The sequence below is a fragment of the Oncorhynchus clarkii genome, chromosome 5 (genome assembly GCF_045791955.1).
Source record: "Oncorhynchus clarkii lewisi isolate Uvic-CL-2024 chromosome 5, UVic_Ocla_1.0, whole genome shotgun sequence".
NCBI lineage: Eukaryota > Metazoa > Chordata > Actinopteri > Salmoniformes > Salmonidae > Oncorhynchus > Oncorhynchus clarkii.
The window spans coordinates 20,812,948-20,826,518 of record NC_092151.1 but is presented as its reverse complement, the minus strand read 5'-3'; the positions used below and the strand labels follow the sequence as shown (position 1 = coordinate 20,826,518).

General features: G+C 43.0%; 1 protein-coding gene across 2 annotated transcripts in view; it reads left to right on the top strand.

Moving 5' to 3' along the window:
* LOC139408508 (G protein-coupled receptor kinase 3-like) overlaps positions 1-13,571 on the top strand; it is a 99,447-nt gene that overhangs the window by 40,105 nt on the left and 45,771 nt on the right. For both annotated transcript variants that reach the window (XM_071152483.1, XM_071152484.1), the window contains 6 exons: positions 2,949-3,010; positions 3,494-3,545; positions 3,757-3,848; positions 4,016-4,115; positions 5,966-6,044; positions 9,279-9,409. In XM_071152483.1, the coding sequence (XP_071008584.1) occupies positions 2,949-3,010; positions 3,494-3,545; positions 3,757-3,848; positions 4,016-4,115; positions 5,966-6,044; positions 9,279-9,409 (516 nt within the window). The remainder of the gene's footprint in view (positions 1-2,948; positions 3,011-3,493; positions 3,546-3,756; positions 3,849-4,015; positions 4,116-5,965; positions 6,045-9,278; positions 9,410-13,571) is intronic.

Sequence of the window (13,571 nt, the reverse complement as noted above, 5' to 3'; positions counted from 1 at the left end):
GTTTACATGTACATGTCTACCACAATCCCTCCAGTACCCCTGTCTACCACAATCCCTCCAGTACCCCTGTTTACATGTACATGTCTACCACAATCCCTCTAGTACCCCTGTCTACCACAATCCCTCCAGTAACCCTGTCTACCACAATCCCTCCATTACCCCTGTCTACCACAATCCCTCCAGTACCCCTGTTTATATGTACATGTCTACCACAATCCCTCCAGTACCCCTGTTTACATGTACATGTCTACCACAATCCCTCCAGTAACCCTGTCTACCACAATCCCTCCAGTACCCCTGTCTACCACAATCCCTCCAGTACCCCTGTTTACATGTACATGACTACCACAATCCCTCCAGTACCCCTGTCTACCACAATCCCTCCAGTACCCCTGTTTACATGTACATGTCTACCACAATCCCTCCAGTACCCCTGTTTATATGTACATGTCTACCACAATCCCTCCAGTACCCCTGTTTACATGTACATGACTACCACAATCCCTCCAGTACCCCTGTTTACATGTACATGACTACCACAATCCCTCCAGTACCCCTGTTTACATGTACATGACTACCACAATCCCTCCAGTACCCCTGTTTACATGTACATGTCTACCACAATCCCTCCAGTACCCCTGTTTACATGTATAGTACCAGTCAAACGTTTTTACACACCTGCTCATTCCATTTATGTTACTATTTTCTACATTGTAGAATAATAGTGAAGATATCAAAGCTATGAAATAACACATATGGAATCATGTAGTAACCAAAAAAATAGATATTTTAGATTCTTCAAAGTAGCCACCCTTTGCCTTGATGACAGCTTTGCACACTCTTGGCATTCTCTCAACCAGCTTCACCTGGAATGCTTTTCCAACAGTGTTGAAGGAGTTCCCACATATGCTGAGCACTTGTTGACTGCTTCTCCTTCACTCTGCGGTCCAACTCATCCCAACCATCTCAATTGGGTTGAGGTCATGTGATTGTGGAGGCCAGGGTCATCTGATGCAGCACTTGATCACTCTCCTTCTTGGTCAAATAGTCCTTACACATCCTGGAGGTGTGTTGGGTCATTGTCCTGTTGAAAAACAATTGATAGTCCCCCTAAGCGCAAACCAGATGGGATAGTATATTGCTGCAGAATGCTGTGGTAGCCATGCTGGTTAAGTGTGCCTTGAATTCTAAATAAATCACAGAAAGTGTCACCAGCAAAGCACCATCACACCTCCTCCATGCTTCGTGGTGCCACAAAGACACAGTTGGAACCAAAAATCTTACATTTGGACTAATCAGACCAAAAGACAGATTTCCACTAATGTCCATTGCTTGTGTTTCTAGCCCAAAGCAAGTATCTTCTTCTCATTCCTTTAGTAGTGGTTTCTTTGCAGCAATTAGACCACGAAGGCCTGATTCACAGTCTCCTCTAAACAGTTGATGATGAGATGTGTGTGTTATTTGAACCCTGTGAAGCATTTATTTGGGCTGCAATCTGAGGCTGGTAACTCTAATGAACATGTCCTCTGCAGCAGAGGTAAATCTGGGTCTTCCTTTCCTGTGGTGGTCCTCATGAGAGCCAGTTTCATCATACCACAGCAGAGGTAAATCTGGGTCTTCCTTTCCTCTGGCGGTCCTCATGAGAGCCAGTTTCTTCATAGCGCTTTATGGTTTTTCAGGCTGCACTTGGAAGTTCTTGAAATGTTCCAGATTGACGGAACTTCACATCTTCAAGTCATGATGGACTGTCATTTCTCTTTGCTTATTTGAGCTGTTCTTGCCATAATATGGACTTGGTCTTTTACCAAATAGGGTTGTCTTCTGTATAGCACCCCTACCATGTCACAACACAATTGATTGGCTCAAACACATTAAGAAATAAAGAAATTCCACAAATGAACAAGGCACACCTGTTAATTGAAATGCATTCCAGGTGACTACCTCATGAAGCTGGTTGAGAGAATGCCAAGAGTGTCATCAAGGCAACGGGTGGCTACTTTGAAGAATCTAAAATATATTTTTTGGGTTACTACATGATTCCATAGTTCTGATGTCTTCACTATTCTACAATGTAGAAAATAGTAAAAAGAATGAGTAAGTGTGTCCTAACTTTTTTATTGGTACTGTACATACCTACCTCAATCTAGTAGCCCTGTTAAATGAACATACCTACCTCAATCTAGTAGCCCTGTTAAATGAACATACCTACCTCAATCTAGTAGCCCTGTTAAATGAACATACCTACCTCAATCTAGTAGCCCTGTTAAATGAGCATACCTACCTCAATCTAGTAGCCCTGTTAAATGAACATACCTACCTCAATCTAGTAGCCCTGTTAAATGAACATACCTACCTCAATCTAGTAGCCCTGTTAAATGAACATATCTACCTCAATCACTCTAGTTGCCCTGTTAAATAAACATATCTACCTCAATCACTCCAGTAGCCCTGTTAAATGAACAAATCTACCTCAATCACTCCAGTAGCCCTGTTAAATGAACATATCTACCTCAATCACTCCAGTAGCCCTGTTAAATGAACATATCTACCTCAATCACTCCAGTAGCCCTGTTAAATGAACATATCTACCTCAATCACTCCAGTAGCCCTGTTAAATGAACATATCTACCTCAATCACTCTAGTAGCCCTGTTAAATGAACATATCTACCTCAATCACTCTAGTAGCCCTGTTAAATGAACATATCTACCTCAATCACTCTAGTAGCCCTGCACATTGTAATGATGGTACTGGCATTGACCTTTTTTTCTTCTCGTATTTCACGTTCTTCTTCTTATCTATATTACTACACTTATTGTGCATTGTTGGGAAATAACTCACAAGTTCAGCATTTCACTGTACTGGTTTACACCTGCTGTATCCTGTGCATCGACAATAAAACGTTGAAACTTGAAACGCACAGACTCACTAACTCCAGTTTGTGTTCAGCCGTACATAGTGGAGATCTGTGACAGTCTGCGAGGGATGATCTTCCGCAAGTTCATAGAGAGGTAAGACGGGGGGGGGGGGGGGGGGAGAGACAGGGGTGTAGAATAAATATGTTGCATGCTGGCCAGAGTAATACAGTTTTTCATTGTCTCCAGATTTAGAATAAAGTGCTTTATTATCCACTCATCCATTTGTGTCGTAAGGGAAACAAGTTTCTCCACACTCCCACAGTCAGTAGGCCGGGGAATATTTATTTTATACATGTTTTATTGAACCTTTATTTAACTAGGCAAGTCAGTTAAGAACAAATGATTATTTACAATGATGGCCTACCTCGGCCAAACCCGGGCGACGCTGGGCCAATTGTGCGCCGCCCTATGGGACTCCCAATCACAGCGGATGTGATACAGCCTGGATTCGAACCAGGGACTCTAGTGACGCCTCTTGCACTGAGATGCAGTGCCTTAGTCCGCTGACCTGCTTGTTCTTTCCTTCTTTCTGTCTCTCTACCTCTCCTCATCTTTCTTTTTTCTCTCTTTCATCAGTGACAAGTTCACTCGTTTCTGCCAGTGGAAGAATGTGGAGCTGAACATCCATGTGAGTTGTATTTTGTATGTGTGGGTGTTATTCTAACTTACTGTATGGATTGTGGTGATGTTTTGCCTGTGAAAGGCTTTTCTTTCACGTCTTATTGCCTACTGTCTGAAGTGTAACATCACGTCAGCTTCTCTCTCTGTCTTGTTCTCTCTCTCTCCATCTCGCTCGTTCTACATCTCCCCCTCACTCTATCTCGCTCGCCTCTCTTTAGTTGACGATGAATGACTTCAGTGTCCATCGTATCATTGGTCGAGGGGGTTTCGGGGAGGTGTACGGCTGCAGGAAGGCTGACACCGGCAAGATGTGAGTAGCGCAGGAGCATGAACTTGCAGAGAAAGAGGGGTGGTTAAAGTGGAGAAAATAAACATTAATAAATGACTGGAGGGGATAAAATATCCTACAGGAACAGTGAGTTCTCAGCAGTACAGCACCAGTAAGGTCCTGTGTGTGTGTGTGTGTGTGTGTGTCAGGTATGCCATGAAGTGTTTGGATAAGAAGAGGATCAAGATGAAGCAGGGAGAGACTCTGGCTTTGAACGAGAGAATCATGTTGTCCCTTGTCAGCACAGGGGTGAGTCTAACACACCGCTTTCTGTCCACTCTGTTTATACATATGTATATTCACATACACAGTACAAGGGAGTATCATTTTCAGATTGAGCTTTGCCCGACTATTTTAACACAGACACACAAGCCTTTCCTACTTGACTGTGTGTTCACATACAGTGCCTTGCGAAAGTATTCGGCCCCCTTGAACTTTGCGACCTTTTGCCACATTTCAGGCTTCAAACATAAAGATATAAAACTGTATTTTTTGGTGAAGAATCAACAACAAGTGGGACACAATCATGAAGTGGAACGACATTTATTGGATATTTCAAACTTTTTTAACAAATCAAAAACTGAAAAATTGGGCGTGCAAAATTATTCAGCCCCTTTACTTTCAGTGCAGCAAACTCTCTCCAGAAGTTCAGTGAGGATCTCTGAATGATCCAATATTGGCCTAAATGACTAATGATGATAAATACAATCCACCTGTGTGTAATCAAGTCTCTGTATAAATGCACCTGCACTGTGATAGTCTCAGAGGTCCGTTAAAAGCGCAGAGAGCATCATGAAGAACAAGGAACACACCAGGCAGGTCCGAGATACTGTTGTGAAGAAGTTTAAAGCCGGATTTGGATACAAAAAGATTTCCCAAGCTTTAAACATCCCAAGGAGCACTGTGCAAGCGATAATATTGAAATGGAAGGAGTATCAGACCACTGCAAATCTACCAAGACCTGGCCGTCCCTCTAAACTTTCAGCTCATACAAGGAGAAGACTGATCAGAGATGCAGCCAAGAGGCCCATGATCACTCTGGATGAACTGCAGAGATCTACAGCTGAGGTGGGAGACTCTGTCCATAGGACAACAATCAGTCGTATATTGCACAAATCTGGCCTTTATGGAAGAGTGGCAAGAAGAAAGCCATTTCTTAAAGATATCCATAAAAAGTGTCGTTTAAAGTTTGCCACAAGCCACCTGAGAGACACACCAAACATGTGGAAGAAGGTGCTCTGGTCAGATGAAACCAAAATTGAACTTTTTGGCAACAATGCAAAACGTTATGTTTGGTGTAAAAGCAACAGCTGAACACACCATCCCCACTGTCAAACATGGTGGTGGCAGCATCATGGTTTGGGCCTGCTTTTCTTCAGCAGGGACAGGGAAGATGGTTAAAATTGATGGGAAGATGGATGGAGCCAAATACAGGACCATTCTGGAAGAAAACCTGATGGAGTCTGCAAAAGACCTGAGACTGGGACGGAGATTTGTCTTCCAACAAGACAATGATCCAAAACATAAAGCAAAATCTACAATGGAATGGTTCAAAAATAAACATATCCAGGTGTTAGAATGGCCAAGTCAAAGTCCAGACCTGAATCCAATCGAGAATCTGTGGAAAGAACTGAAAACTGCTGTTCACAAATGCTCTCCATCCAACCTCACTGAGCTCGAGCTGTTTTGCAAGGAGGAATGGGAAAAAATGTCAGTCTCTCGATGTGCAAAACTGATAGACATACCCCAAGCGACTTACAGCTGTAATCGCAGCAAAAGGTGGCGCTACAAAGTAGCCGGTGATTCTTAAGGGGGCTGAATAATTTTGCACGCCCAATTTTTCAGTTTTTGATTTGTTAAAAAAGTTTGAAATATCCAATAAATGTCGTTCCACTTCATGATTGTGTCCCACTTGTTGTTGATTCTTCACCAAAAAATACAGTTTTATATCTTTATGTTTGAAGCCTGAAATGTGGCAAAAGGTCGCAAAGTTCAAGGGGGCCGAATACTTTCGCAAGGCACTGTACATGCACAGCACATTTTCAGATTGACCTCTCTGACTTTACATTTAAATACGTCCCCTCCCTCTTTCTCTCTAGGACTGTCCGTTCATAGTGTGTATGACATACGCCTTCCACACACCAGACAAACTCTGTTTCATTCTGGACCTGATGAACGGTAAGACTCCTGAAAGGTGGCAAGTCTCGCCTGGTTCAACCTGCAGGTGAGACACCAGTCACCATGAGGAGTCTCATTGTAGTGGTCTGTCCCTCTGAGGATCATGGTAAAGTACACGGTCACACAGAATGGGACAGGACATCACTGATGGCTCTCTGTCCCTCTGGGCTGATGCGCAACTGACAGTCTCTGACGTGTGTCTTGTTAAGTAGGTTACATCCCCATCTACAGACAATCTCCAATGGATTCAGAGTCTGCGGATGGTAGCACACACGCACACACACACACACACACACACTGACCATAGATCACATTTTGACAGCAGTTACACACACACACACACTGACCATGGATCACATTTAGACAGCAGTTACACACACACACACACACTGACCATGAATCACATTTAGACAGCAGTTAACACACACACACACTGACCATGAATCACATTTAGACAGCAGTTAACACACACACACACTGACCATGAATCACATTTAGACAGCAGTTAACACACACACACACACACACACACACTGACCATAGATCACATTTAGACAGCAGTTAACACACACACACACTGACCATGGATCACATTTAGACAGCAGTTACACACACACACACACACTGACCATAGATCACATTTTGACAGCAGTTACACACACACACACACTGACCATGGATCACATTTAGACAGCAGTTACACACACACACACACACTGACCATGAATCACATTTAGACAGCAGTTAACACACACACACTGACCATGAATCACATTTAGACAGCAGTTAACACACACACAGACACTGACCATGGATCACATTTTGACAGCAGTTACACACACACACTGACCATGGATCACATTTAGACAGCAGTTACACACACACACACACTGACCATGAATCACATTTAGACAGCAGTTACACACACACACACAATGACCATAGATCACATTTAGACAGCAGTTAACACACACACACTGACCATAGATCACATTTAGACAGCAGTTAACACACTGACCATAGATCACATTTAGACAGCAGTCACACACAAACACACACTGACCATAGATCACATTTAGACAGCAGTTGCACACACACACTGACCATAGATCACATTTAGACAGCAGTTACACACACACACTGACCATGGATCACATTTAGACAGCAGTTACACACACACACACACACACACACTGACCATGGATCACATTTAGACAGCAGTTACACACACACACTGACCATGGATCACATTTAGACAGCAGTTACACACACACGCACACTGACCATGGATCACATTTAGACAGCATTTAACACACACACTGACCATAGATCACATTTAGACAGCAGTTAACACACACACACACTGACCATGGATCACATTTAGACAGCAGTTACACACACACACACACACATACACTGACTGTAGATCACATTTAGACAGCCGTTACACACACACACTGACCATAGATCACATTTAGACAGCAGTTAACACACACACACACACACACTGACCATAGATTACATTTAGACAGCAGTTAAACCCACACACACACACTGTCCATGGATCACATTTAGCCAGCAGTTATACACACACACACACACACACACACTGACCATGGATCACATTTAGACAGCAGTTACACACACACACACACACACACTGACCATGGATCACATTTAGCCAGCAGTTACACACACACCCACTGACCATGGATCACATTTAGACAGCAGTTACACACACACTGACCATGGATCACATTTAGACAGCAGTTACACACACACACACACACTGACCGTAGATCACATTTAGACAGCAGTTACACACACACACTGACCATAGATCACATTTAGACAGCAGTTAACACACACACACACTGACCATATATCACATTTAGACAGCAGTTACACACACACACTGACCATAGATCACATTTAGACAGCAGTTACACCCACACACACACACTGTCCATGGATCACATTTAGCCAGCAGTTATACACACACACACACACACTGACCATGGATCACATTTAGACAGCAGTTACACACACACTGACCATGGATCACATTTAGACAGCAGTTACACACACACACACACACACACACTGACCGTAGATCACATTTAGACAGCAGTTACACATACACACTGACCATAGATCACATTTAGACAGCAGTTAACACACACACACACACACACACTGACCATAGATCACATTTAGACAGCAGTTACACACACACACTGACCATAGATCACATTTAGACAGCAGTTACACCCACACACACACACTGTCCATGGATCACATTTAGACAGCAGTTACACACACACACACACTGACCATGGATCACATTTAGACAGCAGTTACACACACACGCATACTGACCATATATCACATTTGGACAGCAGTTGCACACACACACTGACCATAGATCACATTTAGACAGCAGTTACACACACATACACACACACACACACACACACTGACCATGGATCACATTTAGACAGCAGTTACACACACACAAACACTGACCATGGATCACATTTAGACAGCAGTTACACACACACGCACACTGACCATGGATCACATTTAGACAGCAGTTACACACACACACACTGACCATGGATCACATTTAGATAGCAGTTAACACACACACACACTGACCATAGATCACATTTAGACAGCAGTTAACACACACACACACGCACACTGACCATAGATCACATTTAGACAGCAGTTACACACACACTTACCATAGATCACATTTAGACAGCAGTTAACACACACACATACACACACTGACCACAGATCACATTTAGACAGCAGTTACACAATGACTGAGCTATCGATTAGACTACAGCTCTAAACACACACTGATATCAATATGTGTGCCGCGTTATCCTGAGTGTCTCTCAGGGGGAATCTAGATCATGTTGATCAAGTCATACTTCTTATTGTGTCTTGCTGACTCACCCCTGTGTCTTGCTGACTCACCCCTGTGTCCTGCTGACTCACCCCTGTGTCCTGCTGACTCACCCCTGTGTCCTGCTGACTCACCCCGGTGTCCTGCTGACTCACCCCGGTGTCCTGCTGACTCACCCCGGTGTCCTGCTGACTCACCCCGGTGTCCTGCTCACTCACCCCGGTGTCCTGCTCACTCACCCCTGTGTCCTGCTCACTCACCCCTGTGTGTTGGAGAAGGGATGGTTACACTCAGTGACGTGTATTAATTGTGTGTAGGAGGGGACCTACACTACCACCTGTCCCAGCATGGTGTGTTCAGTGAGAAGGAGATGCGTTTCTACGCAGCAGAGATCATCCTGGGACTAGAACACATGCACAACCGCTTCGTCGTCTACAGAGACCTCAAGGTAGGACTCTCCATACACCTTTTAATCACCTCCCCTCTTTCTAGTTGTTCTGTCTAGAGACCTGACTGCTGTATACCTCCTTTATCCCTCTGTTTATCTCTCTCTCTCTCGTTATTAGTCTCTCTCTCCCTCTCTCGTTATTAGTCTCTCTCTCCCTCTCGTTATTATTCTCTCTCTCCCTCTCTCGTTATTAGTCTCTCTTTCTCCCTCTCTCGTTATTAGTCTCTCTCTCCCTCTCTCGTTATTAGTCTCTCTCTCTCCCTCTCTCGTTATTAGTCTCTCTCTCTCCCTCTCTCGTTATTAGTCTCTCTCTCCCTCTCTCGTTATTAGTCTCTCTCTCCCTCTCGTTATTAGTCTCTCTCTCCCTCTCGTTATTAGGCTCTCTCTCCCTCTCTCGTTATTAGGCTCTCTCTCCCTCTCTCGTTATTAGGCTCTCTCTCCCTCTCTCGTTATTAGGCTCTCTCTCCCTCTCTCGTTATTAGGCTCTCTCTCCCTCTCTCGTTATTAGGCTCTCTCTCCCTCTCTCGTTATTAGGCTCTCTCTCCCTCTCTCGTTATTAGGCTCTCTCTCCCTCTCTCGTTATTAGTCTCTCTCTCTCTCTCTCAATTCAATTTGCTTTATTGGCATAACGTAACAATGTACATATTGCCAATGCTCATTTTGGATATTTACAATATAAAAATAAATAAAAATGAGAATCAAAATTGTCAGCGGGACAACAGTAACAACAATAACTAAGTGTCAAAATAACCATACATTCAACAATAACAATAAGCATACAGTAGAGGACATGTGCAGGTTGATTGGTCTGTCAGACACTGTCCCTCAACTTATAGCAGGCAGCAATGTAGTGCGCTGCCAACCCACAGCTCTCTGCATCCTCCCCCAACAGGACGGGTAGCCTATCCTCATCAGAGAGGTCTTTGAAACCTTGAATAAGGGTTTCAAATTTGGGAAAATGACACTCTAGTTGTTTTTATATATTTTTTTAAACATTTTGTCAGGAAATGCAGGTCTGGTCTGTCTCAGGTTCTGCTGTTGTGCAGTGGTTGCACAGCCTTTCCTCTACAGAGACCCAGGTTTTCCTGTGTCTACCCTTCTCAATGGCAAGGCTGTGCTCACTGAGCCTGTACATTGTCAAGGTTTTTCTAAGGTTTTGATCAGTAACCATGGTCAAATATTTAGCCACGGTGTACTGTCGATTTAGGGCCAGATAGCACTGCATTTTGCTTTGTGTTTGTGCTCGTGTTTCCCAATAAGCAATATAGTTTGGTTTTGACTGTGTTGTAATTTGGTTTATTCTGATTGATTGGATGTTCTGGTCCTGAGGCTTCAGTGTGTTAGTAGAACAGGTTTGTGAACTCAGCCACAGGACCAGCTGGATGAGGGGACTCTTTTCTTTGCTCAGCTCTTGGCATTGCAGGGCTTGGTAATGATATGAGAGCGGGTCACTGTATTTTAAATGTTTCCAAAACTTAATTGCTCTTTTTTGAGTTTATTATTATTAGTGGATATTGGCCTAATTCTGCCTTGCATGCATTGTTTGTAGTTTTCCTCTGGACATGTAGGAGAATCTTACAGAACTCTGCATGCAGGGTTTCAATGGGGTGTTTGGCCCATTTGATGAAATCTTGTTTTGCAAGTGGACCCCACACCTCGCTGCCATAAAGTACAATTGGTTCAATGACATATTCAATTAGTTTTATTTCAATTTGAATTGGCTTTTTAATGGTGTAGAATGCCCTGCGTGCTTTCTCTCTCAGCTCATTCACTGCCTCATTAAGGTGTCCAGTTGAGCTTATTTTAAACCTAAGTAATTGTAGTGTGTACAGTACTCTATATATTTTGTACCAATTGAGAACTTTGGTCTAATTCCCTGAGATCTGGATCTTCTCTGGAAAATCATTATTTTAGTCTTTTTGGGGTTTACTGCCAGGGCCCAGGTCTGGCAGTACTGCTCTAGCAGGTCCAGGCTTTGCTGTAGGCCATGTGCTGTGGGTGACAGCAGACATAGGTCATCTGCGAAGAGTTTAACTTTTGAATTTAACTTATGAATTGTGGAGACTAACACCAGGGGCTGAGGATCTTTCTAGAATAGTGGCCAATTCAATAATGTAAATATTGAAGAGTGCAGGGCTCAGATAGATTGCAACCCTGGCGAAGACCCCACCCCTGGTTAAAGAATTCTGTTATTTTCTTACCAATTTTAATGCTGCACGTATTGCCAGTATACATTGATCTAATTACAGTGCCTTGCGAAAGTATTCGGCCCCCTTGAACTTTGCGACCTTTTGCCACATTTCAGGCTTCAAACATAAAGATATAAAACTGTATTTTTTTGTGAAGAATCAACAACAAGTGGGACACAATCATGAAGTGGAACGACATTTATTGGATATTTCAAAAGTTTTTAACAAATCAAAAACGGAAAAATTGGGCGTGCAAAATTATTCAGCCCCTTTACTTTCAGTGCAGCAAACTCTCTCCAGAAGTTCAGTGAGGATCTCTGAATGATCCAATGTTGACCTAAATGACTAATGATGATAAATAGAATCCACCTGTGTGTAATCAAGTCTCCGTATAAATGCACCTGCACTGTGATAGTCTCAGAGGTCCGTTAAAAGCGCAGAGAGCATCATGAAGAACATGGAACACACCAGGCAGGTCCGAGATACTGTTGTGAAGAAGTTTAAAGCCGGATTTGGATACAAAAAGATTTCCCAAGCTTTAAACATCCCAAGGAGCACTGTGCAAGCGATAATATTGAAATGGAAGGAGTATCAGACCACTGCAAATCTACCAAGACCTGGCCGTCCCTCTAAACTTTCAGCTCATACAAGGAGAAGACTGATCAGAGATGCAGCCAAGAGGCCCATGATCATTCTGGATGAACTGCAGAGATCTACAGCTGAGGTGGGAGACTCTGTCCATAGGACAACAATCAGTTGTATATTGCACAAATCTGGCCTTTATGGAAGAGTGGCAAGAAGAAAGCCATTTCTTAAAGATATTCATAAAAAGTGTCGTTTAAAGTTTGCCACAAGCCACCTGGGAGACACACCAAACATGTGGAAGAAGGTGCTCTGGTCAGATGAAACCAAAATTGAACTTTTTGGCAACAATGCAAAACGTTATGTTTGGCGTAAAAGCAACACAGCTCATCACCCTGAACACACCATGCCCACTGTCAAACATGGTGGTGGCAGCATCATGGTTTGGGCCTGCTTTTCTTCAGCAGGGACAGGGAAGATGGTTAAAATTGATGGGAAGATGGATGGAGCCAAATACAGGACCATTCTGGAAGAACCTGATGGAGTCTGCAAAAGACCTGAGACTGGGACGGAGATTTGTCTTCCAACAAGACAATGATCCAAAACATAAAGCAAAATCTACAATGGAATGGTTCAAAAATAAACATATCCAGGTGTTAGAATGGCCAAGTCAAAGTCCAGACCTGAATCCAATCGAGAATCTGTGGAAAGAACTGAAAACTGCTGTTCACAAATGCTCTCCATCCAACCTCACTGAGCTCGAGCTGTTTTGCAAGGAGGAATGGGAAAAAATGTCAGTCTCTCGATGTGCAAAACTGATAGACATACCCCAAGCGACTTACAGCTGTAATCGCAGCAAAAGGTGGCGCTACAAAGTATTAACTTAAGGGGGCTGAATAATTTTGCACGCCCAATTTTTCAGTTTTTGATTTGTTAGAAAAGTTTGAAATATCCAATAAATGTCGTTCCACTTCATGATTGTGTCCCACTTGTTGTTGATTCTTCACCAAAAAATACAGTTTTATATCTTTGTTTGAAGCCTGAAATGTGGCAAAAGGTCGCAAAGTTCAAAGGGGCCGAATACTTTCGCAAGGCACTGTATGTCATGTTTTACCCCCTACACCACTTTCAATAACTTTGTAGAACAGTCCTGTATGCCAAATAGAATCAAATGCTTTTTGGAAGTCGATAAAGCAAGCTTATATTTGCTATTATTTTGGTGGACATGTTTATCTATCAGGGTGTGTAGGATGTAAATATGATCAGTTGTGCAATGTTTTGGTATAAATCCAATTGGGCTTTTACTCAAGACATTGTGCTTATTAAGGAAGTTTATAACTCTTACATTTATAATACTACAGAAAACCTTCCCCAGGTTACTGTTTTAGTTA